Here is a 23103-nt window from a genome sequence, read left to right on the forward strand (position 1 = left end):
ATAACTGCGACGCGCAGGTTGGAAGATGGTGGGGGAACGCAGCGAGCTCTCTGCTAATCGCTTTCCACTTCGTTTGGGAGTATCGCCAATCAGGGCGAAGATGCGTACTAGAGATGCGCGAAGAACGAAAATTGGTCTTTTCGCAGTTATGGACTCTGGTGAACTGCGGTATATGTACACACTCTAGCAGGCACTCTAGTATGTATACACACATTCGCATAATATCGAACAGCTGTACAGATGTCACGATCAGTCACAGTTTCTTGTTGCGAATTAGATTCTTTCCGTCTCTTTTTTGACTTTGTTCTAATCTTTTCTACATACTTTTCCTATACAAACCTTGCAGATTAATCAGGAAAAATGGCAGATTATTTGGACAACGAAGCAGAGGAGAGTGAGGTAGATATTAGAAGGTGGAATACGCAAAGATTTTAAGTTTGATTTCGTTTAACCTAATATTCTATATTACTTTAGGAAGAGGAGGAACTCGATCTTAACGAAAGGAAAAAACTTAAAAAATTGAAAGCTATGCACGACAGTGACGACGATGAAGATGATGATGGTAGGGAAGGATTTATTGAAATGTTGATACTACTAGACAGCATTTGTATATTATCTTCTTCCGGACTCTTAGGATCTTAATATTTGTTTAATACTGAATATTTCTTTCGTAATAATGCTTTTTTGTAATAGATATATTTATATTTTGTCTATTTTAATTCTTAGAAGATGAGGGAGAAGTCCCAGGGCTTATTGATGATAATCCAATTGATGATAACGATGGTGAAGACAGCGATGGATCAGAAAGATCTGGAAAGCGTAAAAAGAGTGATGATGAATTTGATGATCGTTTGGAAGATGAAGACTATGATCTGCTTGAAGAAAATTTAGGAGTTAAAGTTGAAAGGGTATATAAAATGAACAAAAAATTTATAATAAATTTATTGTATTAAATAATTAAATATCGTTATAAATTTTTCTAGAAACGTCGATTTAAACGTTTACGTAGAATACAGGATGAAGAATCAGAGGAAGAAGAAGAAAGAGAGGCAGGTGATGAAAGGGATGCTATTGCTAATGAACTATTCACAGGCTCTGGAGAAGTAAGCTTTAAAACACAATTTGTAATATGTGTAAAACTATAAAAAAATCGATGAATTAAAAATAATTTAACTGTATTTATAGGAAGATGAGGCAAGAAGTGAAGTTAGTCATAGAGGAGAAGTTGAAGCATATGATGAAGAAGAGAGTGAAGATGAAGATGATTTCATTGTGGATGGTGATGGTGTACCTATAACTGAAAAAAGGAAAAAGAAGAAACCTATTTTTTCGGACGCGTAAGAATTATTTTCATTATTAAAATGGTACATCTAAAAATTCGACATAATACTAACGTTTATTTTAATAATATAGCGCTTTACAAGAAGCCCAAGATATCTTTGGTATTGATTTTGATTATGATGAGTTTGAAAAGTATGGAGAAGATGAATTTGAAGAAGAAGAAGAAGAAGATGATGACATTGATTATCTTCATGACGAGGCCGAAGATCGCCCAAGACGATCGAAAAAGCTTTATAAGAAGAAAAGTACAAGGAAAAGCATTTTCGAAGTATATGAACCTAGTGAACTTATACGTGGACATTTTACGGATGTGGATAATGAGGTAATCATCGGGAGAATCTTAATTTTATTGTTAGTATTTATAGGTGACCTCATATACTGATTTGAATATTTTAGATCCGTACTACAGACATTCCTGAACGTATGCAACTTCGTACCGTTCCGATCACACCAACAGCGGAAGGTTCCGACGAATTAGACCTCGAGGCAGAATGGATATACAAACAGGCATTCTGTCAGCCCACAATTTCAATACAAGACGCTCATTTAAATGAAGAAGCCAAAGAAAGAGCTAAAAAGGGTCCACAAACTGTTGGAAAAATTAAGAAATCTTTGGAATTCATGCGTAATCAAAACTTTGAAGTTCCTTTCATCTCGTTTTATAGAAAAGAATATGTTCTGCCAGAATTAAATATCAACGATTTGTGGAAAATTTATAAATTCGACGCAAAATGGTGTCAGCTGAAACAGAGGAAAGAAAATTTGTTGAAATTGTTTGAAAAAATGAGAAACTATCAGTTGGATGAACTTATGAAAAATCCCGATGCTCCGTTGCCTGAAAATCTTCGGCTTATTAAAGACGATGATATCGAACGTCTTAAAAATGCCCAAACTTTTGAAGAATTGAATGATACTTATCGACATTTTATGCTTTACTATAGTCAAGACGTATCAGCGATGCAAGAGAGTTTGCGTAAAAAGGAGAAAGAGAATCGAAAGAAAGCTAAAATAGAAAAAAGAAGGCAACAAATTGCAGAAGCTGAAGAAAATGGAGAAGATCCCCCAGAAGAAATTGTTGGAGATGATGATGAAGAAGAAGAGGGAGATGATTCATTGAAACAACCAGTTAGGAAAGGTCCTTACTTTATCTGTAAGAAGGCTGGTTTAGATAGTCTTGCTAAAAAGTTCGGTCTCCCTCCAGAACATTTCGCCGAAAATCTTAGAGATAATTATCAACGACACGAAGTAGACCAGGAGCCGATAGAACCTGCAGTAATAGCAAATGAATTTTGCTCAGCAATTTTTAAGACAAGCGATGAAGTACTCAATGCTGTGCAATTAATGGTCGCGATTCAATTAGCGCACGAACCATTGGTGCGTAAATGTGTTAGAGAAATGTATATGGAAAGAGCAAAGATCTCCATAAGGCCAACTAAAACAGGAATGAAAGAGATCGACGAAGGTCATGTACTTTATGGATTAAAGTATCTTAAAGATAAGCCTGTACGAGATCTTGTTGGTGATCAATTTTTAAAACTAATTATAGCGGAACAGGATAAATTAATTACCATTTCCTTTAGCGACACGATAGAAGGGAATACTACTAATAACTACATTGATGAAATAAAACAATTATATTACAGAGATGAATTTAGTAAAAGCGTTCAAGATTGGAACGCATTACGAACTGGCAGCGTTGAAATAGCTTTAAATCGTATTGTTATACCGCAATTAAAAAAGGAATTACGAAATAATCTTTTGATGGAATCAAAGGAATGCGTTATGAAGGCTTGTTGTCGTAAAATGTATAATTGGATAAAAATTGCTCCATATACTTGCGAATTCCCCGATGAAGAAGACGAGGATTGGAATACCAGTAAAGGTCTCCGCGTGATGGGTTTGGCTTATGTACCTGATCCATCTCAGTCTGCTTTTACCTGCATGGTTTCTCCGGACGGTGAATGTACAGATCATCTAAGACTACCACATTTAATGAAACGCAAGAACAGTCCTAGGGAGAATGAGAAAATGATGAAGGAAGCTGATTTATTAGCAATTAGAAATTTTATTGCCACAAAGAAACCACATGTTGTGGTAATTGGTGGTGAATCTAGAGAAGCATTAATGATATCTGCTGATATAAAAGAATGTATTGCTAACCTATCAGAAGAGGAACAATTCCCTACTATTCAAGTAGAAATATATGATAACGAGCTTTCTAAAGTTTATGCAAATAGCAACAGAGGAGTCTCTGAATTCAGAGATTACCCAGACCTATTGAGGCAAGCTATATCTTTAGCAAGAAGAATGCAAGATCCTCTGTTAGAATTTTCACAATTGTGTAGCATAGATGAAGAAATTATGTGCCTTAAATATCATCCTTTACAGGATCAACTTCCTAAAGAGGATCTTATAGAAAATTTAAATTTAGAATTTATAAATCGTATAAACGAAGTTGGGGTAGACTTGAATAGAGCGGTACTACATCCTTACACAGCAAATCTGGTACAATTTGTATGCGGTTTGGGTCCCAGGAAAGCGCAAGCTTTAATTAAAATCCTAAAACAAACCAATCAGAGGCTAGAAAATAGAACGCAGCTTATAACAGCGTGTCATATGGGACCTAAAGTATTTGTTAATTGTGCTGGATTTATTAAGATAGATACGAATAGTTTAGGAGACAGCACCGAAGCATATGTAGAAGTATTAGATGGGTCTCGGGTGCATCCAGAAACCTACGAATGGGCGAGAAAGATGGCTGTAGATGCTTTAGAATATGACGACGAGGATGCAAATCCTGCTGGTGCTCTAGAAGAAATTCTTGAATCACCAGAGAGATTGAAAGATTTAGATCTGGACGCGTTTGCTGAAGAGCTTGAAAGGCAGGGTTTTGGAAATAAATGTATTACTCTTTATGATATAAGAGCTGAACTGAATTCTAGATATAAAGATCTGCGTATACCTTACCAATCTCCGAATGCTGAAAAATTGTTTGACGTTCTGACAAAAGAAACTCCAGAAACGTTTTATGTTGGCAAATTAATCATGGCAGCAGTTATTGGAATAAGTCATAGAAAACCACAAGGAGATCAATTGGATCAAGCGAATCCTGTTAGGAACGATGAGACTGGTTTATGGCAGTGTCCATTCTGCTTGAAAAACGACTTCCCTGAATTATCCGAAGTATGGAATCATTTTGATGCTGGTGGATGTCCAGGAAAAGCAACAGGAGTTCGTCTAAGATTGGATAATGGAATATCTGGCTACATTCATGTAAAAAATTTGTCCGACAAACATGTTGCTAATCCAGAAGAAAGAGTACGAGTTGGTCAAGTAATTCATTGTCGCGTAATAAAGATAGAAGTAGAACGGTTCAGCGTCGAATGTACCAGTAAATCAAGTGACCTTCTTGATAAAAACCACGAATGGAGGTAATATATGAAATAATAATTATAATTTATAAATATCTCATAACGATATTAATTGCTTCCATAAATTATATTTAATGGAAATTATTTTCAGGCCACAAAAGGATGTTTATTATGACACAGAGGCAGAAGAGAAAGATATAAAGGTCGAAGAGGATGCTAAAAAAGCGCAGCAGAGGCAAACCTATGTAAAACGTGTTATAATTCACCCCAGTTTCCATAACATAAGTTTCGCGGAAGTTGAAAAATTAATGCAAACCGTGAAACAAGGAGAGGCGATAATACGTCCAAGCAGTAAAGGATCTGATCATTTGACAGTGACATGGAAAGTTACTGATAATATCTATCAACACATTGATATAAGAGAGGAAGGGAAGGAGAACACGTTCTCCTTGGGTCGCAGTTTATGGATTGGCAGCGAAGAATTCGAAGATTTAGATGAAATTATCGCAAGACACATTAACCCAATGTCTGCGTATGTTTCGGAACTATTAGACTTCAAGTATTATAAACCAAATGTTGAGGGTATTAAAGATAAAGCAGAAGAAATTTTGAAAGAACAGAAGAAACAAAATCCTGGTGGAATACCATATATTGTGTCTGCTTCTAAGGTAAGATTGATATATTCCCTAATATCTATATCAGAAATTTAATCGTATTTCTTCATGTTTCAGAATTATCCTGGAAAGTTTATGCTTTCATATTTACCACGAACTCGTTGCCGTCACGAGTATGTAACTATAACATCGGATGGATTTCGATTTAGGGGTCAGATGTTTAGTAGAGTAAATGATTTGTTCCGTTGGTTCAAGGAACATTTCAGAGATCCTATACCTGGACAGAGTACACCTGGTACTCCACATGGAGCTATGACTTCTAGAACGCCATACAATGGTACTCCAGGAGTCAATGGTAAGTTTCATGATATCATAAAAATGTTTAAACGTTGCAATGGTTTGTAATTGCTTTTTATAATTTCAGGAGTGAATTCGGATACGATACAAAGGGTGGCACAGAGTCTGCCACATCATATGCTACATTCCCTTTCTAAAGTAGCTAATCAAACACCACATCATTATCCGCCGTATACTCCAGGAGCTGCCAGCGTGAATAATTATGGAATGTATGGAAGTACCCCTTATACACCTTCAGGTCAAACTCCATTTATGACTCCGTACCATACTCCGCATCATACACCTCACCATCCACAAACACCTAGCCATTCTCAAGGGCCGTTCTTACAACCAATCCCTCCTGCCATGAATCCAAATTCACACAGAACCGCGAGATCACATAGATCCGTCCCTTCTGCGAGTGATGCAACGAATTGGTCAAAAGCAGCAGAAGCCTGGGCTCGTTCAAAACAGACTACTTCCAAGGAATTGTAAGTTTTCATCGTCAATAGAAACGTCGACGTTGAATTAGCAATAATAATATTATTTCTTTTATTTTAGTAATACTACTCCAAGATATGACGAATCTAGAAAAACACCTCGAAATCAAGAAGCCCCTAATGAGAGAGCGACTCCGCGTAATAGAACCCCTTCCGCACGTACGCCGTCGTATAAATCTCCTAGAGGAACACCATTCACAAATTCTAGTCCTCGCAGTATGTCTCTCGGAGATGGTACTCCTTTGTATGATGAAAGTTGGCAATAACATGTTCTATACGTAGTTAGGACAATTAGTTACCTGAAGCTATACTCTACTTTATTAACAAAGAAAGGAGATAAGTAAATTGAAACAATTATTATGTATGATTTCTTTCAATGAACATGAATTGTTCTCTACGACGTTAAGTATTTATTATGAGTACAAATCATACATTTTTCTATCAGTTTTTTTTTTTTCTAGACTTTTCTAATGAATTTTCATTTGTGGCTTCATCTAAAGACATATAATTTGTATAGACAAGTAACAGTATGAAATCAATGGAATTGATTTAATATGGACTTCATATTTCAGTTTAGTGAAACATTAGTTTCTATTGCAGATATGTTCAGGGTTCTTTTTTCACTTATACATAATATTTAGAATATTCTACCTCAATGAATCTACATTTTCAAACAATAATAATACACAGTACACCTGTAAAATATATATATATATATGTTTGCTCAATATAACAATTATTTTGTTCCACAAATCATGACATTCAAATGGAAGTACTGCCCTAATCAAGAGGTATGCATAAGTTTTATTTGTACAAGAATCAATTTGATACTAATGTATTACTATAAGAACATGCAATTTCGACATATATATTTTACTATGAAAAATTAGTAATATTAAATATATAATAAGTAAAATGTCTGTTTCTTTAACCATTAATACTTGTACAAATTTATTTAAAAAATATCATATTAATTCGTTTGATTTTAACAGTTTTCAGAGGCTAGTATTATATTTTATTGTTTACTTATCAAAATATAACAAAAAGTACATAATTGCATATTTTGTTACAATGATCTTGATTACTTCAGTGAATAATAACAGTAAATAGAAAAGTGATTAGTGAAAATGGAACTAGGAACGATTAGCTGAAATTTTAACAAATACATAGCGTCTTGGAAAAGCATCGAAACCAGTTATAACGACTCGGCCATATTTGGAACGGATTTTTATGTTCTTATGGTCGCACAACGGTCACAACTTCCCACACGTTGGTACGCACGTTACTGGAGATGCAGACACATGATTCATCCAGAATGAATCTTTTTTTTTTAAACGGTGCAACCGTATGTAGTTAAAAACATATACATATATATCTATTTTAACAAAGCATCCACTATTACACATATAAATGATAGGGCATTTATTATCCAATACTATATTTGGATTGTAGAAATTGTGCAAAATGGATCACGACAATTATAAACAAAATATATAGTTAGTTCAATAAACAATAAAATATGTAAAAAAAGAAACATTTTGCATTTGGATCTGTTAACTTTTCCATGTTAAGTGAGTGCAAATGTTAAAAGCACTCTGACGCCAAAACGTAAAGGATTAATTTGACAAATGAAGTGAAACAACAGTTACATTATACAACCATGTGTTTGTAGTTACAAGTCTTTTTGAACAATGGAAACGGTACCGGGAATGCACAACGAAAGATACGTATGACACGTTCTGTTATAATTCAGCAACGCTTCGAATTCAAACGAACCAATCATGCTGGATCGAACATTTAGCTCGACCAATGAGAGCGCACGATTCATCGAACACATGGAAGAAACTTATGTGCGTGTTGTATGTGTAACCGAATAGGTAACAGTGGGAACCGCTGGAATACACAGGGATACTTGTTGTAATAAAAGCAAGCAGCGAGTCCAGCGACCGTTCAGATCTCCTTGCATTATTGTCCAGTGTGTGCTTAGTTGTTCCTGTCACAGGATTTACGATATTCAGTGTGCAGTAATTTGCTTCTTTGCCTTCGAACGTGAGAGCAGGTAAATAAAACATTTGTCTGAAATTTGTGCCTCGTTTGCGGATTAACAAAGGGACGCTACGAACTCGAACAAAGAGAGACGCCGGTTCGTTTATTTTTATTCGCGTTTACGTATCTGATAAACGATTAAACAGTATCATCGAACAAAGGATTCGTATTCGTTGTGTTTGTTCGATGACAGTAATCGACATTTTCCGCATTCGTTTTTAGCGTGTGACTGCGGTACATTTTCTTGAATGCGATCATGCGTAGAAGTAAATCGTCAAGTTCGGTTACCCATGAGGGCGTTTGAAACAAGTTTCTCGGGGCTTTTGTTATACAACGCAAAAAGGAAATTTACTTTCATCTCGTATATATGGTAGATTCGATTGGGTTCACTTGACAGTTCGTTATTGAAGTACACAAGATAACCGAATGAATTTCAAATACAGTCTTGCTCCCTTTACGTAACTGTAAGCTGCGCAATACAATCTATCCTTTGTGTATATTGTTTACATATAGGAGATATGAGGTTTTCTCCAAATATTAACATTATGATAGAACTTTCAATGAAAAACTTTGCATATAAAAATTTAGACGTAATATATAAATAGCGCGTTGCTCCTTTGTGTACCTTCTTTGTTCTCAAAAACAAAGCTTTCCTCATTCCTCGCAATTAGATAATATAAAATAGATATTAAGACGAATATACGTATAATTCAATACATTTGCAAAAAAATTATTGATGTTTTTTTAATTTTCGCATAAAATCAAGATATATTCTTTTACAGCAACTCTGCAATGGCTACTGCTACAGAATCACCCGTCAGCAATGAATGTAAGTATGATATTTATTTGAGTTTATTCAACGATACTATTTATCAAATTTATGTAATCTGCTACACGTGCTTATTTACTATACATTATTATATATTCAGTTATAAAATATCAATTGCTTTATCAGCACCTGTAACTAAACGAATCATTGGTGTATTAAAATTATAATCATGCCGTTCAATTAATATCTTATCCGTGTATACACGACCAAGTCCAATATACAACGTCGGAATTATTGTTTTGCCACTAGTTATGTACCGAAATCTCGTTTTAAGACGAACGGATTTCATCCGCGAATACTGTACACGGTGTGATATTTGCGTTTCGATGGTGAAACGAACGTGACAAAGGATCCTTAATTAGGAAGGCAATTTAGGTAGCAGTAAGAACACACCCTAAGGCAACGGAAAGTAGATAGTTGCCGAGAAGAGGTCAGAGCCCTCCATTGGTGTCCTCGGAGAAGTGCAGCCTGCACTTCGCCGTGGCAACTGCGGCTCGACTCAACAGCAGTGCTCGAACGCTTTCCAGTGGTTCTCAACCGCCACGACCATTCCAATAAAATTAATTATTTTCTCTTGCAGATTAACAAATCTTTTTGTTTTCGACAAGGAAAAAAATATTATATCTTCGATTTTTATTCCATTTATAAAAATAAATGGATCCGTAATGCGTCGAATGAGAACTACGATTCCAGCCAATTTCACAACACGAATAATTGCGTGTAGAACGATCGTATTGATCTCCTATTACTAGACTGTATCGCAGTATAACTTTCGTATAAGTGTCGTCTATTGATAAATAACGTCGTTTCACAATTTCAACATTGGCACGCGACTTGATCCATTCCAGCAACCGCCTTCAATTATAAGACGTACCTCAACAGTTAGATCTTCTAACATAGATTATTCACTTTTGTCATAAACTTTGAACTAATTTTAAATTTTGTAGATTTAAAAAATACGACACACCAGGTGCGTCGTTATTTCGTATACGTTGAACACCTCGCAGCTCTTTTTCTGCGCAGACCACTTCTGGTGTCGAGATTCAGGCTGCTGTTGCACACGTGTGCAAGACCGGCTCGCTGAACTCTCTCGGTTGACTTTAAACAGCGTACAAAAGCACACAGTGACATTGAAGTGCGTAGGTTAATCCAATTGCATGGCAGCCAGCGAGATATATCCAGTGAAATGTCCATAAGCATTTCCCCGGGTGAAACTCGTTAAATTTCTTCTTGCCTTAAAGGGTATGTACGGCGATAAAAAAAAAAAGACACGTCGATGCATTTTTCTCGGTTGGACGGCTACATCTTTCTTTTCTTTTCCTCGCATTTTTGTTAACGCTTCTTTAGATCCAATTAGATGTAACGAGCGAGCGAAGCTCATTAAACGTTACGCGAAATCAAAATTCCGCGAATTCATTTTTTCATTCGAACGAACACGCTCCGAGAGTATTCGCACAGGATGCGCCGGGTGCGATTCGAAGATATTCAACTCAGGAAATGCATGCTTTCAATGCTCGTAATAAATTTAACGAATGTAAGGAGAGATTAGTCGAAGGTTATAAAAACCTATCGTCGATGCGGTTGCTTTCCATCATTCCGATTTCTGCGCAACATTCCCTGGTTCGTGACTAGCGGAAAAAGGGGGCGACTGCATTATTAAACGTCGCCTGTTCCCCCGGTTCGGAGTTCTGAAAATATTCCACAATATCGATCCACGTGTGGAAGATTCATTCACTTTACGGTTGTGTATCCTTCGACCGTAATGCGTCACAGGTACATTACGATTGTTCGATCGTCCTCGTCAAATGGCAAACTTTACGGAACGACGGCCTATATTTTCCAAAGCTCCGATTTCCCTTCGTCACATTGTTGCGTCGTATTCCTTTATATCGATTCCACTCGAGAAACACGGATTATCGAAACAATATAACGGAAGAGGAAACGAATGGATCGCACGGTCAGTCGGATTTAAGGACAAAGGGTGTGTCCACGAGAAGCACGCTTTCGCAACAGAAATAAACTTCGCGAATTGTTTCTCGGGGATCGAGAAAGCGACCAACTCGCTCTCAAGTCAGATTCATTCCAGTGAGACTGCATTTTTTTGGATACAATAAAGAAGATCTTAGACAATGGAATAGCCTCTTGTCCATGCCCTTAAAGTTCGACGTAACTTCGAAGGAAATTCAAGTATACTTAACACAGATACTGGAACAATTGAAGCATGATTTCTCAGCACTCCCGCTGCTTCGAGGGCGCATATTGCTAACTCGTCGGCGTCGCAATCAAGCAAGTGCAGGACCTAGACGACACGGTGAAATTTATAACGTAGGTCGCGAATTAGGGCACCGGTTATGTAAAATCTTCGTGAACGGTAAAATCGATAAACCAAGGAAAAAGTATCCGTGGAGCTATTTCGGATTCCCCTAAACTCTATTACAGTATGCATAATGAAAGGTTCGAAAAGAAATCCATCGATTGGGTATTCTAAGGCTTAAGGTTCGATGATACTCCTACCTGCGATACACGTTGGGCTTCAATTTTCTATAAACAACCTACCTGATAAAAGTCCAGTTACACCGGTACGAATGAATATTAGTCTATCCGCGAATAAATTCTTTTCATCTTCGAACCAATAACTATTTTCCATTTTGAAGGAAGACTTTGATTTTTCCTTTTAGACCTCTGCCATATTGCTCCTAACCGCTTCGGAAGATAAGGAAGAGAAAGGCAAGCAATATTAAATTGGCCAGCAGATAAAAAAATGAAAATTCGCGAAGATCGTGATAAGAAGATACGGTTCCATTGATCAAAGGAGTTGGCTAGGTGTCTTGGAAGTCTCGGTATAAGAGTGGAAGTGGTTGGGGTTGGACAGATGGTATTTTACGCCTCCAACATAGGCTTCCACACGTGCCTAGCGACCGGCAGCCGGGTCCACGATATAGGCATGTTAAGCCTGCTCGAGGTGGAGGTTGGAGGTTGGAGGTTAGCAGCAGAGGTGGAAGGGTGGCTTGTCGTCGGGTAGGCTGGTAGCGGTTGCAGGGGGTGGTTTGCCGTGGTTAGGGGCGCATAGGTGCCGGTGGGTGGATATTGAGCGACGCCGGGCGTCGTGGCGCACTGTGCGGATCAGTCGCCCTCCAGCCACCGCCCCAGATACGAGTTCAGCCACTTCCGGCCCTCTTCTTCGCTCGTCGGACGTGTCTTCTCGCCGACTCTTCTACGTTCCCTTCTTTCCTTTCTCCCAGTCGCGCTTTCGTACACGTAACCCGTCCACGTTATCTTTGTTTCGTTAAACACGGATTCCTCCTGATTAACGCAAGCACGGTCTATACGGTAAGATAGAAACATGCTGATCGGTCTCGTGCGCGACTCAGTGCTGCAGTGCTTTTGTCATAGCTGCAAGGCACCTTTGGACATCGTAGGTGAGTCTTTTATCTTCTGCTCTCTATTTCTCTCTCACTACTTCTTTTTGGGACTAGAGATGCAACCGTATTCCTGTAGAACAGAAACTATGCACAATTAGAAAGGGAGGAGTCGAATGATGGAATGTCTCTTGCAATCGGTGTTTCAATCTATTCTCACCCTTATCTTCACTTTCCAGCACAATCGTTTGTTTTATTTTTTTACTAATCGTTCTTCGATTATGCCTCATTCGAAAGATTTCGATCTGTCAAACTTTACATATTCATTTCTTTGTTTTCATCGTTATCAAGGATTTTCTTTAAATCGTATATATTTTTGAACTTGATGGTCGTATTTTTACCGCAGCCAACACAGTGATCGATATCACGCTGCTATCGTATTATCCTAGACACCTGCAGTTCGATCAATCTCCCTACCCTCTAGCAATCGGTACTCATGGTGCACCGGTGCACACATGCATGCGATCCCCTTTCGAATTGCAGGAACTTATTGCAACCGGTAAGTTTGTTTTACCGGTTGAAAATTACGTATCCTATCTAAGACTCACTTCCTTGAAATTGAAGTTGAATCGATTCTGTCTGCTTCACCTGCTGAGTAGTTGTTACGCACGTGCTCCATGGGAGAGCCTTGGCAAAACGATCGGGGTGCGGCCCAAGATGGCCACCTCCCGGTTTTGTCGACCGATACCGAGGAGACGGTTGCATCGATTTCCCGATAATTAAAGCGCAACGATCCCCGTTTCCCTGGTCCCCACGGGGGTGATACGGCACTCTCATTGATTCTCAATTTTCGAAGCGGGAGGCAAGAGGGGCAATGCGCCCTTCAAGAAGCCGAGCGGCAAAGGAAAGCCGCGGACTAAGCAGCCGAAGAAAGTAAAGTTCATCAGTGAGTATACTTAACACCTTTTCGTATCTTTTCATTTCATTAATTAACGACACTCTCGTCGAATCTGTTTTAATCATTCTCTCAACGCTCAGCTCAATTTACCACCCTCTCGAGAGTTATTCAACCTGTTAACCGGCGGTTCATTTATCAAAAGTACACCCCGTGCGTGCCGTTAAAAAGTTGCTATATTCGATAAGTTAACTCGTCGTGACTGCGAAATTCAATAATTTGTAGCGATAAAAAATTCCAAAGTAGATATACAATATTAACATGACTTAAAATTGTTAAATAATTATTCACGGTGTAGCCTTCATAGTATTCGACGATCTATAAAGAAGTACTTTCCAGTAACGAGTTGACTCGTCGCTCCTGGTTAACGGATCCAAGTCGACAAAAATTTTGCATGGGAAATCGGGTGACCTTTCGATCGATATTCCTGGTAGCCGCAGGAAAGTGCATTGAACCCGAGACGGACGAACACGAGCGGTCGCCAATATGTCGCCGGTGAATTATAAATCGACGAGCGTCGAAGAACCGTTCTCTGTACGGCATGCTGTACGCGCCGGGGTGGTCGCTGTGAAAGGTGCGTGTGCCGACGCTAGACGTCGCGGCGCCTAGAGACAATCGTCCCGTGGGCTGATCGATCCTTCCTTCTCGCGTCTCTCTGAGTCATACTTCCGTAACTGCCTCGTGTCCCGCGAGGAACGGAGCTGGATGTGGATCGAGAGAGAGAGAGATCATCCTGCAAAGTGGATTGCGTCTCGACGCTGCGCCAGACTTGTGAATGTTTTTTAATTGCGACTCCACAACCCGCTCGATGCGGAGAGGGAGGCGAGTAATAATGAATGAATCCTCCGAGCGTTGACTGGTGTACGGTCGTTACGCGTATATGCAGATTTCGGATGCATTACGAGTGGCAATCATGATTAATTCATTCCGCAGACTTCGATGGAAATTCATCGTTCGAATTTTGTTTTTTTTTTCTTTTTTAATTTTGTTAGATTTTGGGTAAAGAGAAAACTGATATTTGGCGTTCGTTTGTTTTTTATTAATTTTATGTTTGAATTACTTTTGTAGCGACCGAAATTCGATGCCAAGAAAAGTCTAAGGGTGGATTGTGCTACGAGGTAATTTTGGCAGAACCAACGGTACCGAAAAGAGCCCCGTCTCCGCCACAAGCAAGCCCGACTCAACAAGTCGCTATCGAGGACAAGCTTCGAGCAGCGGAGGAGAGAAGACTTTCCTTGGAAGCTCACAAGCTCGCCGCTTTCTCCGCGAAACTTTGCAAAATCGAGGAGGTCGCTCGCAAGAAGGATGAACTTAGCGCAGCTTTCATCGCCGCAACCAGCAAGTCTCTGGACGCTAAGATGAACAACACGGAAGAGAAACGAGAAGCCCACATCGCGGAGGTGAAGAACAAACTGAAGGAACATGTTAGTTGAGGAACACCTTTCTATCCGTCTATACTTGTAGCAAATCAATATTGATTCATTGCAAACCTTGTCCTGTGCTTTCGATTACAGTTAGAAAGCGTCGAGAAGACTCGTTTGAGCCTCGAACAACAGACCGAGGAGGTCCGCTGCGCTGTTGAGGAGAAACTGAAGACCGCTGCTGCTCAACGCGATGAAAATATCAAGAGGATGTTGGATCGTCTTAAGGCGCACGTTAGTAACTCGAATTCTATACATTCTTCGAAAGGATTGTTGGATAAATATTGTTTCCATTTGTAGGAAGAGCAAGTGGCTCGTGTACGCCAAGGAATGTCCGAACGCGTGCAATCACTTGAATCCAAGATACAAGGCAAGTTGGATCAGGCTCGTGAACGTCGCGAGAACATCGAGCGTGAACAAAAGGAGAAGCTACGCAATTATGTAAGTCAGGCGGTATTATTCGATTACCATAGACTTTGGTATATTAGTTTATGGGTTTTCTATTTGGATTGTTTTGGCCAAGTATCAGGAAGGATTTCTCGCTTCAGTAGTTGTAACACAGCTGGTTTTATTAGTCAAGTTTCGAAAACGCGTTGAAATGCGAAGCGAATGCGTTTTCCAAACTTGGTGAAATCTCTTAGTGAAAATCCTTTCTCAGACACCCACTATCGACAATTTTACCCGACACGGGAATTTGAAATGGTCGTTTAGAACACCGTGAAGATAGCAAAAGTGCGTCAGATGGCGGATGAGTGCGCCACGAGAGAACTTCTGATGAAAAAGTTCGAATTTGACAAGAGGGTTTCTACTGCGGAGCAGAACCGACAGCGAGAGATTCAACGTCGTGTGCAGGCTATTCGCCAGCATGTAATTTTCGCTCTCTTTCTGTTGATTCAATATTCTTATTGTCACCACCCTTACCACCCTCACCCCCCTCTCTCAACCATCATGAAAATGGCTTTGTTTCTATCTCCGTTTCGCTGAATTAGTTCTTCGAATAGAAGTTCCTTAATGACAGTAGGCTAGGATTGTCGTTAGAAAATTTTACTCAGTTTCGCTTCGGTCACGTTATGTTGCAGAAAACATTCCCATAATTTCTGTACTTATTTTCTTTATTATTTATTTTTACAGCATGACCTCGCATTTACGAGCAGCTACGTATCTCCTTAATACATATGTTAGCTTAGTATCAGTTAGCATGGATATGTACCCTGAAACTTTTCTATTAGAATAGTTTCACCTTCGTCAATTTCAGAGGAAGTTTAATGTGCCGTTTTCTTTGTTTCTTGTCCTAAAGGAGAGGCGCGCGGAGAAGGTAAGACAGAACAAAGCAGCTCTGTCGGAGCAGTGTGGCCTGCCGGCTGAAAAGGAGACCGCCAGCTCTGGGTAAACATAATGAGAAATCATTTCATTATCGCGATCCTCGTTCGAAATACCTTTTTCACCGTTACAAAATCGAGGAAAGAGGAGAGCGGGATTCGACTACAAGCTTGCAGAGAGTCACTCGCTGAATATAGGCCATCAAAAGTTTACGTGTTTCAACTTCGGAATAAACTAAGGAGCCGCACTCGCTGTGTGCTTTTAACAGGCTCCGATTACGCTTTGTGCCATTTTCGTTCGCTGGAAGAAAATTAAAGGAACTTATTGCAAGCGATTTATAGTAGCTGAAAGGGATTTACAATCTTAACGATTTTGTTTTATAACAGTGGACGGGAGGGGAACTAAATATTCAACTAGATAAAATAATCGAAATAATTCAAAGAAAAACGAATTTATATAACGAAGAATCAATCGTTCCATTTTTTTTTTTTTTTGTTTCGTTATCCTTTCACTTTGTAACTTATGCAAAATCACTGCCTTCATCTAACTACACACGTACACTTATATACAGCTGTTTGTTTTTTAAAGTTACACGAACACACGTACTAACCTTTGTTTTAAAGATACGGCGTGTAAAATACCCACTTCTGTTTCAATGTGCCTACCACTTACACGATTGTGGATCTTCTAAAAGATGGCATTAAATTCTGTGTTTGTAATTGTTTGTACATGTCGGAGTAATTGATAGTTTACTATTCTTATGAAGCTTGTTTTTCAGTATATTTCATTCATTATGTTTCTTTAAAGCTATGGTGTTGTTGTTCAGTCAATTATTATTAGTTTTGAAATCAAGAGAAAAAGATCATAACGATTATCGGAGACAGAGGTTCCAGTTTATTTGACAAAATTCTTATTTAAATTTTATTTATTTATTTTTTAATAGCTTTTGGTGTTCCATTCGTCGAATCCGTTTGCTTTCATTCATAGAGTAACGATAGAATTTACTACCGCTACAATTAGATCTTAAGTGGTAATCGCGACCATATATGTGTGTACACATACCATATATAATGATCTTATGTGTATGGTATGTGCCGACATGTAAGCACACTTATAAAAAATATATATATATATTAATAGTGCTTTATACTAGGCTTGAGAAACTTTAAAAACCATTTTGTACTCGATCATTGTAATATTACTGCGCTAACTGAACAAGAACAATTCACAAAAATATGTAGTCTAATTGAATATGATAATATGATGCTTCTGTGATGACTTAATTATTTGTCAAAATGTGTAGTGTTTAAGTGAGAGTGTGAGAGAGAAAGAAAGGAGAGAGAGAGACATTTGATTCCTCTACGCTCGTACGGATACCGTGGCTGGAGGGCCTTGATATTTTGTTCGTATTATACAGGGTGTTCGGCTACGGGTGGGCATCTTGTATACCATCGCTGAAACTATCTGAAAAGTAACGATACACACTCTACTGGGGTTAAAGTTTCCATTAAACTTTCCTACTCGTAATAAAATAGGCAGCTAATGGTTCCTCAGCCTTAGATACTCGTATATATTATATATGTATATTGGGGGTACTAATAAAACGAGAGGAAACTTTTTTAGCTTTGGTCACGGTATCGTCATAAAATAAAGGGGTATAATAAAAAAAAAAGAAACCACGTCGCAGTGATATTGCAACCATCTCATACCTTACGACCTTAGGTATTGAAAACTACACGGAAAATTTTTACAAAGGGCTATTTCGCAGAAGTGCTGGAACGCGAGAAAAAAAAAGAAATTAAGTAATTAAAAAGAAAAGGGAGATTGAAAGATAAAAAGCATTTGAACGTTCTTACATCGACGAATATACAACTGTAACTTACATTGCCCAGTGTTGCGGTACATTCGCCACGTGTTGCAACGTCGAGAGAAAAATGATTAGGATGGTTTCGTTTTTCTTGTGGTTTCAACAAGCGGCGAGTAACGTCTATTTTTGCATAATTGTTGTGATCTTTTTGCAAAATGTATTTCGTATAATTATTATATAGATGCCCGACGTATGTATGTTATATGATTGTCCTTTTCGACTTACGTTGATATATAAATATATAAATTTCTACGCGATGGTATATATATATAAATATGATATGGTGGTTACTGTAATTGTACGTATGGTTTCTTTGTGAGCTTTGGTAATTGTCTTTACGGTGGAGCGACAGAAGGAAATCAATTTGCTGGATAATTATAGCAAAATAAATTTCTATTCGATCGAAACAGTCGCGAGAAACCAGTTTCTTATTGATACATATACATATATATTGGTTGCCTTCGATATTTTTTCATTTTTTAGTTCGGATAATGTATGTTCGAAAGAGAACCTGATTGTGTGAAGTAAAAGGCCATACCTACACGCATTTCTGATCATTTTCTTTGATTCCTAACTTTGTCATACCTGGTACTTTAAATTTAGATAGATTTTCAATTTTCAAATTACTACAATTAAATTCTTTTGAATTTTCAAATTACGCGGATTTACCGCTGCGATTAGAATCGATTCGAATGATTCGTGGTGGAAGTGTAACCGAATGTCGGTAAAACAGATTGTATGGAGAGTGTCTCAGTGCCTCTTCAGTTATTATAGATCCAAGAACCCCGAGCATTAATGAGATATTTAAATGTATATAAAAGAAGGTTATCAATGTACCATATGATCATTAATCATCTTTAATGTTGAAGGTCACTTTAAGAAGTGTTGTATGTAATTGATATCGTTTAAAATACACTTATAGTTTCAACATTTGATAGTTAAATTTAAAAATAGTAGGAAGGTATAGATACGTCACCGAAAATCCACGTGACGTCATAGGCTGTCGAATGGCCGAAAGCCAAAGGCTAAACGAAACAGCGAGGTAGGCTTTACAGCGGAGTAGGTAGAGGGCAAATGGCTGCCGTGCGGGTGAATAATAATGCGTAGCCAGTGTAAGACAAGTGATAAAAATCGTGACAAAGTGTGTATACGATGTTACTGAAGGGCCGATTATCGGAGAAGAAGAACCGGAGGCATCATGGGAAAAACGCCAAAGCCACAGCCGGTAAGTGAATAGATTGGTATACAACACGAAAATTTTCGAAATGGTTCGCCTGCCAGTCGACGAGATAGCCCTGCTGCATTTCTCGGTCCCTCTAATCGTTTTCCATGGTACCAACACAACATGGCTGAACGTGCACAGATTAACTTTACTACGCGGATTTTTAACTTAATAAAATACGTTCAGTAGATAAATGTATAATAGAATTTCGAGCAAAAAGTGCACTGAATTTGATTACGGTTTTTTTTTCAAATTTTACAATACAAATGTCTTGTATATTCTACTCCGAAACTGGAGCAATGTCGGGATAAACATATTTTGGAGTAAAAACGTTCTCTTGTATTTTTGTTTATAAAACTTAATCGAAGAATGTGCGATTGCTGTGATATCAGCTAGCAAGGTTATGCATAAATCCATGCACGCTTGAAGAATAATTACACTTATAGTTTATAAAGTAAAGATAACGGATATAATTGTTCGCCATAACGCATTAAATTAAACGGTTGTGTGATTAAAGAAGAATAACTGCTATTTCATACATTATTGTCAAGGATAAAATGCGCTATGAAACATCTAGTGAGGTTATGCTGTTTTCAATATGGACGCCTCACGCGCTCGTTGTATAAATGCATTTCGTTTCTGTGTATTATAAGTAAACATGATTCATGGTTGTTTCTGGTACTTTATAGTTATCAGTCGGGTTTCCTATTATTCGTTATTGTATGAATTAACTAATAGGATGCGATAAGTTGTTTCGTTTAAATTCATGTGAAGCCGGAGTATGAGTAATACTGACTACATATATACACATATATAGACGTGCACGCGATTATCAATGAATCTGAACTTCGTCCCTTCGTTTGACATGCACTGTTTGTTGACGATGAAATGCCGTTGTTATCAGTTATAACCATGGTTATTTTCTGTTCTCTCGGATAAAACACTATCCCTTCGTACAGCGTTATCACATTAAAAGAAAGTTTGTCAGACGTTGGCCTTTACACATTAACTACTGCGTAGCTACTGTCGCCTTAGATTAGCTCTAATTCAAATTAATTTTGTTTTTACAAATAATCATATTGAACAAAAAACAAATCGAATTATATAATATTTTTTTAGCTGTGGATAGACATATTTACAGAAATCTTAGTGGCTAGATTCCACTGTTTCATCTTTAATTTACATGAATTTTCTGGAATGATTGCGCCATGAAATTACTATTATAAAGACACGTAACAGTAACCTGTAAGATGTTCCGCAAGTATCCACGTACAGACATTCCACGCACGACACGCATGATATTTACATACTGCGTTCCTAATATTAATAACGTCATCTCGATTCGCTTCAATTCGACGCAATATTATTATGCATGCGATAAAAAATAAGCAACGCGTTGCTTTCACTTTTTCGCCAAAAATATTATGCATATAACGTTGTCGGCAACTCTCGAATGCAATTTACAGTTCAGCACGATGGTATTTTCAAACGATAGTCCGTTTGGCGCCACTAATCGTTTCTAATCGTTTCTGACGATTTATCGATATCGACCCGTGATATCTCGTTTTCGTGAATTAATTGTACGGCACTCTTGAAAGTATTTCAATGAGTCGTGATCAGTTAGTTTAACGAATCTTTTTTTTTATTTTCTCTTTGAATCTTTCTTCGCCATCGACAAGTTACTCTTGTTCTGTATTTCGTACACGTCACACGGAAGGAGCGTGTTAGTGAAACCGTGAAAATGCATTCTTAGCATGCTGTGATAAGAATAGAGCAAGGAAGATAGAGTAAGATAACAAATAGAGGAGAGGTACGTACATGATCGTACGTAATCGAGAGGTATGTACCATATGCATGTGTGTGCATACCGCCACAGTGCCGTATGAAAACATACATCCACTACCTTACACAACGATAATTGTATAAGTGCACGTGTTGCCATGACGATAAAGACGCGGATCGATGTTTTTAACCCGGCGGAACGCATCAAGTTGATTTCGCGTCCGATACCTTGCGATATTTCTGTCTTCGTATTGCGCTTTTCCATTCTTTACCGTGCCATATGTCTGCATGATTTGATCGATCGGACTTAAGGTGTGCAACTTTTACAGCAACGAAATCGACAAGTTTGATACCGTTAACGTGCCTCTATAATTTCTTCGTATCATTTTTTCGGAACAAAAGAAAAATCGATTGAAATCTCGAGTAATCGACAATTCAGAACGATACAAAATTTCTGATTATTTTACAAGCTTTGCAAGATTCCGTGTAAATCGGAACTAGATCATTCGCGACCGTTCTTTGTCAGCCTCTTCATTATCGACCGATGCCACGAGAACGAAAAATGACCGATACTCGTTAATTTAAATATATAACAATAAGGATCGTTCACATGGAACGATAAAAAGCGCTAATTGTCATTCGAGTCTGTTAGCATATGATTCACAGGCCACGTGGCTCCAATCGTTTCTCAAGTATCTTTTTTTTCTTTTTCGACGATTTAACAGCGTGTATTTATTTTTCCAAGTGTGGGTTATTATCTGGTTAGGTCGTAAAATTTCTGCACTTCGATAACGAATTACTATAACGATCGTATGCAGCATCTAAGGCAACGTTTCGCACAGATTGTACTGTCCTTGAAAATATCTTAACTTCCAGATAAATTCGCACGCGAACGACGGATTGCGTTGAAATCATTTTGGTCATTGACCAACTTCATGGTTTAGTTATATTATACTGTTTCTTTTTTTTCTCTACGTTCTGATAATGATAGCGATACCGTGATATCGTTCCGCGAAGTTATATAAACTTTGTTCAGCGTTAAAGTGTATTTCGTACAGGGGAACGAACCATGTTCCCCTTCTACTGGTTCCACAGGTATCCTCGAATCGGATAACGGTATACAAAGTGGGCAAATTAAGTTGAAAACTAGTTTCGTGCTTCTATGAATTTCACGGTATGTTCGACCGATAAAACTATCGATCGTTTTCGTCGTTACGTTTATGCAGGGTGTCCCAGTAACCATGCTAAAGGAACATTGAGTAAATACTTGTGTATGTACACATCGTTCAAATGGACACTGAAGGGTAGTTAAATAATCGAAAATAATCAATCGAATTCCTGGTTGAAATTGTCTTAAGGTTCGATGAACAGTTTGTTAAGTTGGCAACAAACAAGTCTACGCTAAAGAATCCAAACGAGCGTTTTAGTACCACTGAAGTCATTCGAATAATAATTGTTTTATCGATCCATTACAAGAGCATTGAGATACTATTGATATTGGAATTTTGATATAACACCCTGTTTCAAAATATCCATCGCTAATAGCAACCATCCTGTGATCGTTTCAAGATTCTTTTATTTTATTTCTCGTTCTTCCCTCTCCTGCTCGGTGTTTTTATCGAATTACTTTATTGGCACGACATTTCCATATTTTTGCCGAGTATTCAAATGCGAATGCATACGCGGGCTAAATTATCATTCTTAAAAGTTGTCAAGGACCGTCCATCCGAATTCTTTCGCGTCTCCTTTTCGTGTACGTTCTTCCTCCTTGTCTTCCTCATCCTCACGGTGGTTTTCGGTTCACAGTCGAAAGATTTCTCGAAGAAATAACGGTCGATGAATCCAACGCGACGGGTGTTAAGCGACTCAAGGTCTTTGTAATGTAGTCTCAATCACCGTCAATCTACACTGATCTTAACAATTTATGGTGGTGCCACCTTCTCGAGCGATGCAGCCTTTCCCACTCGCTTCGATTCACTCGAACCAACTTGTTTCGCGTCATTCCTCACTGGATATTTGGCTGTTTTTACATTCAGTCTCATCGAATCATTTGCATCGCTATCATTTTACTTGCAATTCTCATTTTGGCCGTAACGGCAGCCATGGTAATTAAATAAAAAGAATAATTCGTAATATTTGA

At 38.2% G+C, this 23103-nt stretch overlaps 3 protein-coding genes across 9 annotated transcripts in view; all 3 read left to right on the forward strand.

Moving 5' to 3' along the window:
• Window positions 1–208: 208 nt before the first annotated feature.
• LOC117602183 (transcription elongation factor SPT6) lies at window positions 209–6622 on the forward strand. Of its 2 annotated transcripts, none has more exons than XM_034319852.2 (11): window positions 209–399; window positions 475–562; window positions 727–908; window positions 984–1103; window positions 1186–1337; window positions 1414–1663; window positions 1738–4772; window positions 4864–5380; window positions 5444–5681; window positions 5751–6153; window positions 6224–6622. In XM_034319852.2, exons 1-11 carry the CDS (start codon window positions 361–363, stop codon window positions 6426–6428), a joined length of 5229 nt encoding a protein of 1742 aa, XP_034175743.2. In that variant the 5' UTR covers window positions 209–360; the 3' UTR covers window positions 6429–6622. The 2 variants fall into 2 exon arrangements, with proteins under 2 accessions (XP_034175743.2, XP_034175745.2); XM_034319854.2 differs by having other exon boundaries at window positions 730–908.
• A 1436-nt stretch (window positions 6623–8058) lies between these two features.
• Window positions 8059–18504, forward strand: stai (stathmin). Of its 4 annotated transcripts, XM_034319866.2 has the most exons (7): window positions 12162–12456; window positions 13253–13342; window positions 14420–14775; window positions 14866–15006; window positions 15073–15213; window positions 15484–15639; window positions 16070–18504. In XM_034319866.2, exons 1-7 carry the CDS (start codon window positions 12381–12383, stop codon window positions 16160–16162), a joined length of 1053 nt encoding a protein of 350 aa, XP_034175757.1. In that variant the 5' UTR covers window positions 12162–12380; the 3' UTR covers window positions 16163–18504. The 4 variants fall into 4 exon arrangements, with proteins under 4 accessions (XP_076547838.1, XP_076547837.1, XP_034175757.1 ...); XM_076691723.1 differs by lacking the exons at window positions 12162–12456; window positions 13253–13342; window positions 16070–18504 and adding exons at window positions 8059–8221; window positions 8991–9037 and having other exon boundaries at window positions 15484–16002; XM_076691722.1 differs by lacking the exon at window positions 16070–18504 and having other exon boundaries at window positions 12161–12456; window positions 15484–16025.
• A 409-nt stretch (window positions 18505–18913) lies between these two features.
• Window positions 18914–23103, forward strand: part of NFAT (nuclear factor of activated T cells 3) — a 35121-nt gene continuing 30931 nt past the window's right edge. For 2 of the 3 annotated variants that reach the window (XM_034319860.2, XM_034319862.2), the window contains exon 1: window positions 18914–19184. In XM_034319860.2, the coding sequence (XP_034175751.1) occupies window positions 19112–19184 (73 nt within the window). In that variant the 5' untranslated portion in view covers window positions 18914–19111. The remainder of the gene's footprint in view (window positions 19185–23103) is intronic. The other variant, XM_034319857.2, reaches the window with a different exon arrangement.

The sequence above is a fragment of the Osmia lignaria genome, chromosome 13 (genome assembly GCF_051020975.1).
Source record: "Osmia lignaria lignaria isolate PbOS001 chromosome 13, iyOsmLign1, whole genome shotgun sequence".
NCBI lineage: Eukaryota > Metazoa > Arthropoda > Insecta > Hymenoptera > Megachilidae > Osmia > Osmia lignaria.

What these genes read in the sequence shown, in the direction of transcription:
- LOC117602183 (XM_034319852.2), top strand. Translation starts at nt 361, where the DNA reads ATGGCAGATTATTTGGACAACGAAGCAGAGGAGAGTGAG. An exon ending in ACGAAGCAGAGGAGAGTGAG is followed by an intron (nt 400 to 474) that starts GTAGATATTAGA and finishes ATATTACTTTAG; the next exon opens with GAAGAGGAGGAACTCGATCT. An exon ending in AAACCTATTTTTTCGGACGC is followed by an intron (nt 1,338 to 1,413) that starts GTAAGAATTATT and finishes TTAATAATATAG; the next exon opens with CGCTTTACAAGAAGCCCAAG.
- stai (XM_076691722.1), top strand. Translation starts at nt 12,381, where the DNA reads ATGCTGATCGGTCTCGTGCGCGACTCAGTGCTGCAGTGCTTTTGTCAT. An exon ending in GAAGAAAGTAAAGTTCATCA is followed by an intron (nt 13,343 to 14,419) that starts GTGAGTATACTT and finishes TTACTTTTGTAG; the next exon opens with CGACCGAAATTCGATGCCAA. An exon ending in AGAACAAACTGAAGGAACAT is followed by an intron (nt 14,776 to 14,865) that starts GTTAGTTGAGGA and finishes TTTCGATTACAG; the next exon opens with TTAGAAAGCGTCGAGAAGAC.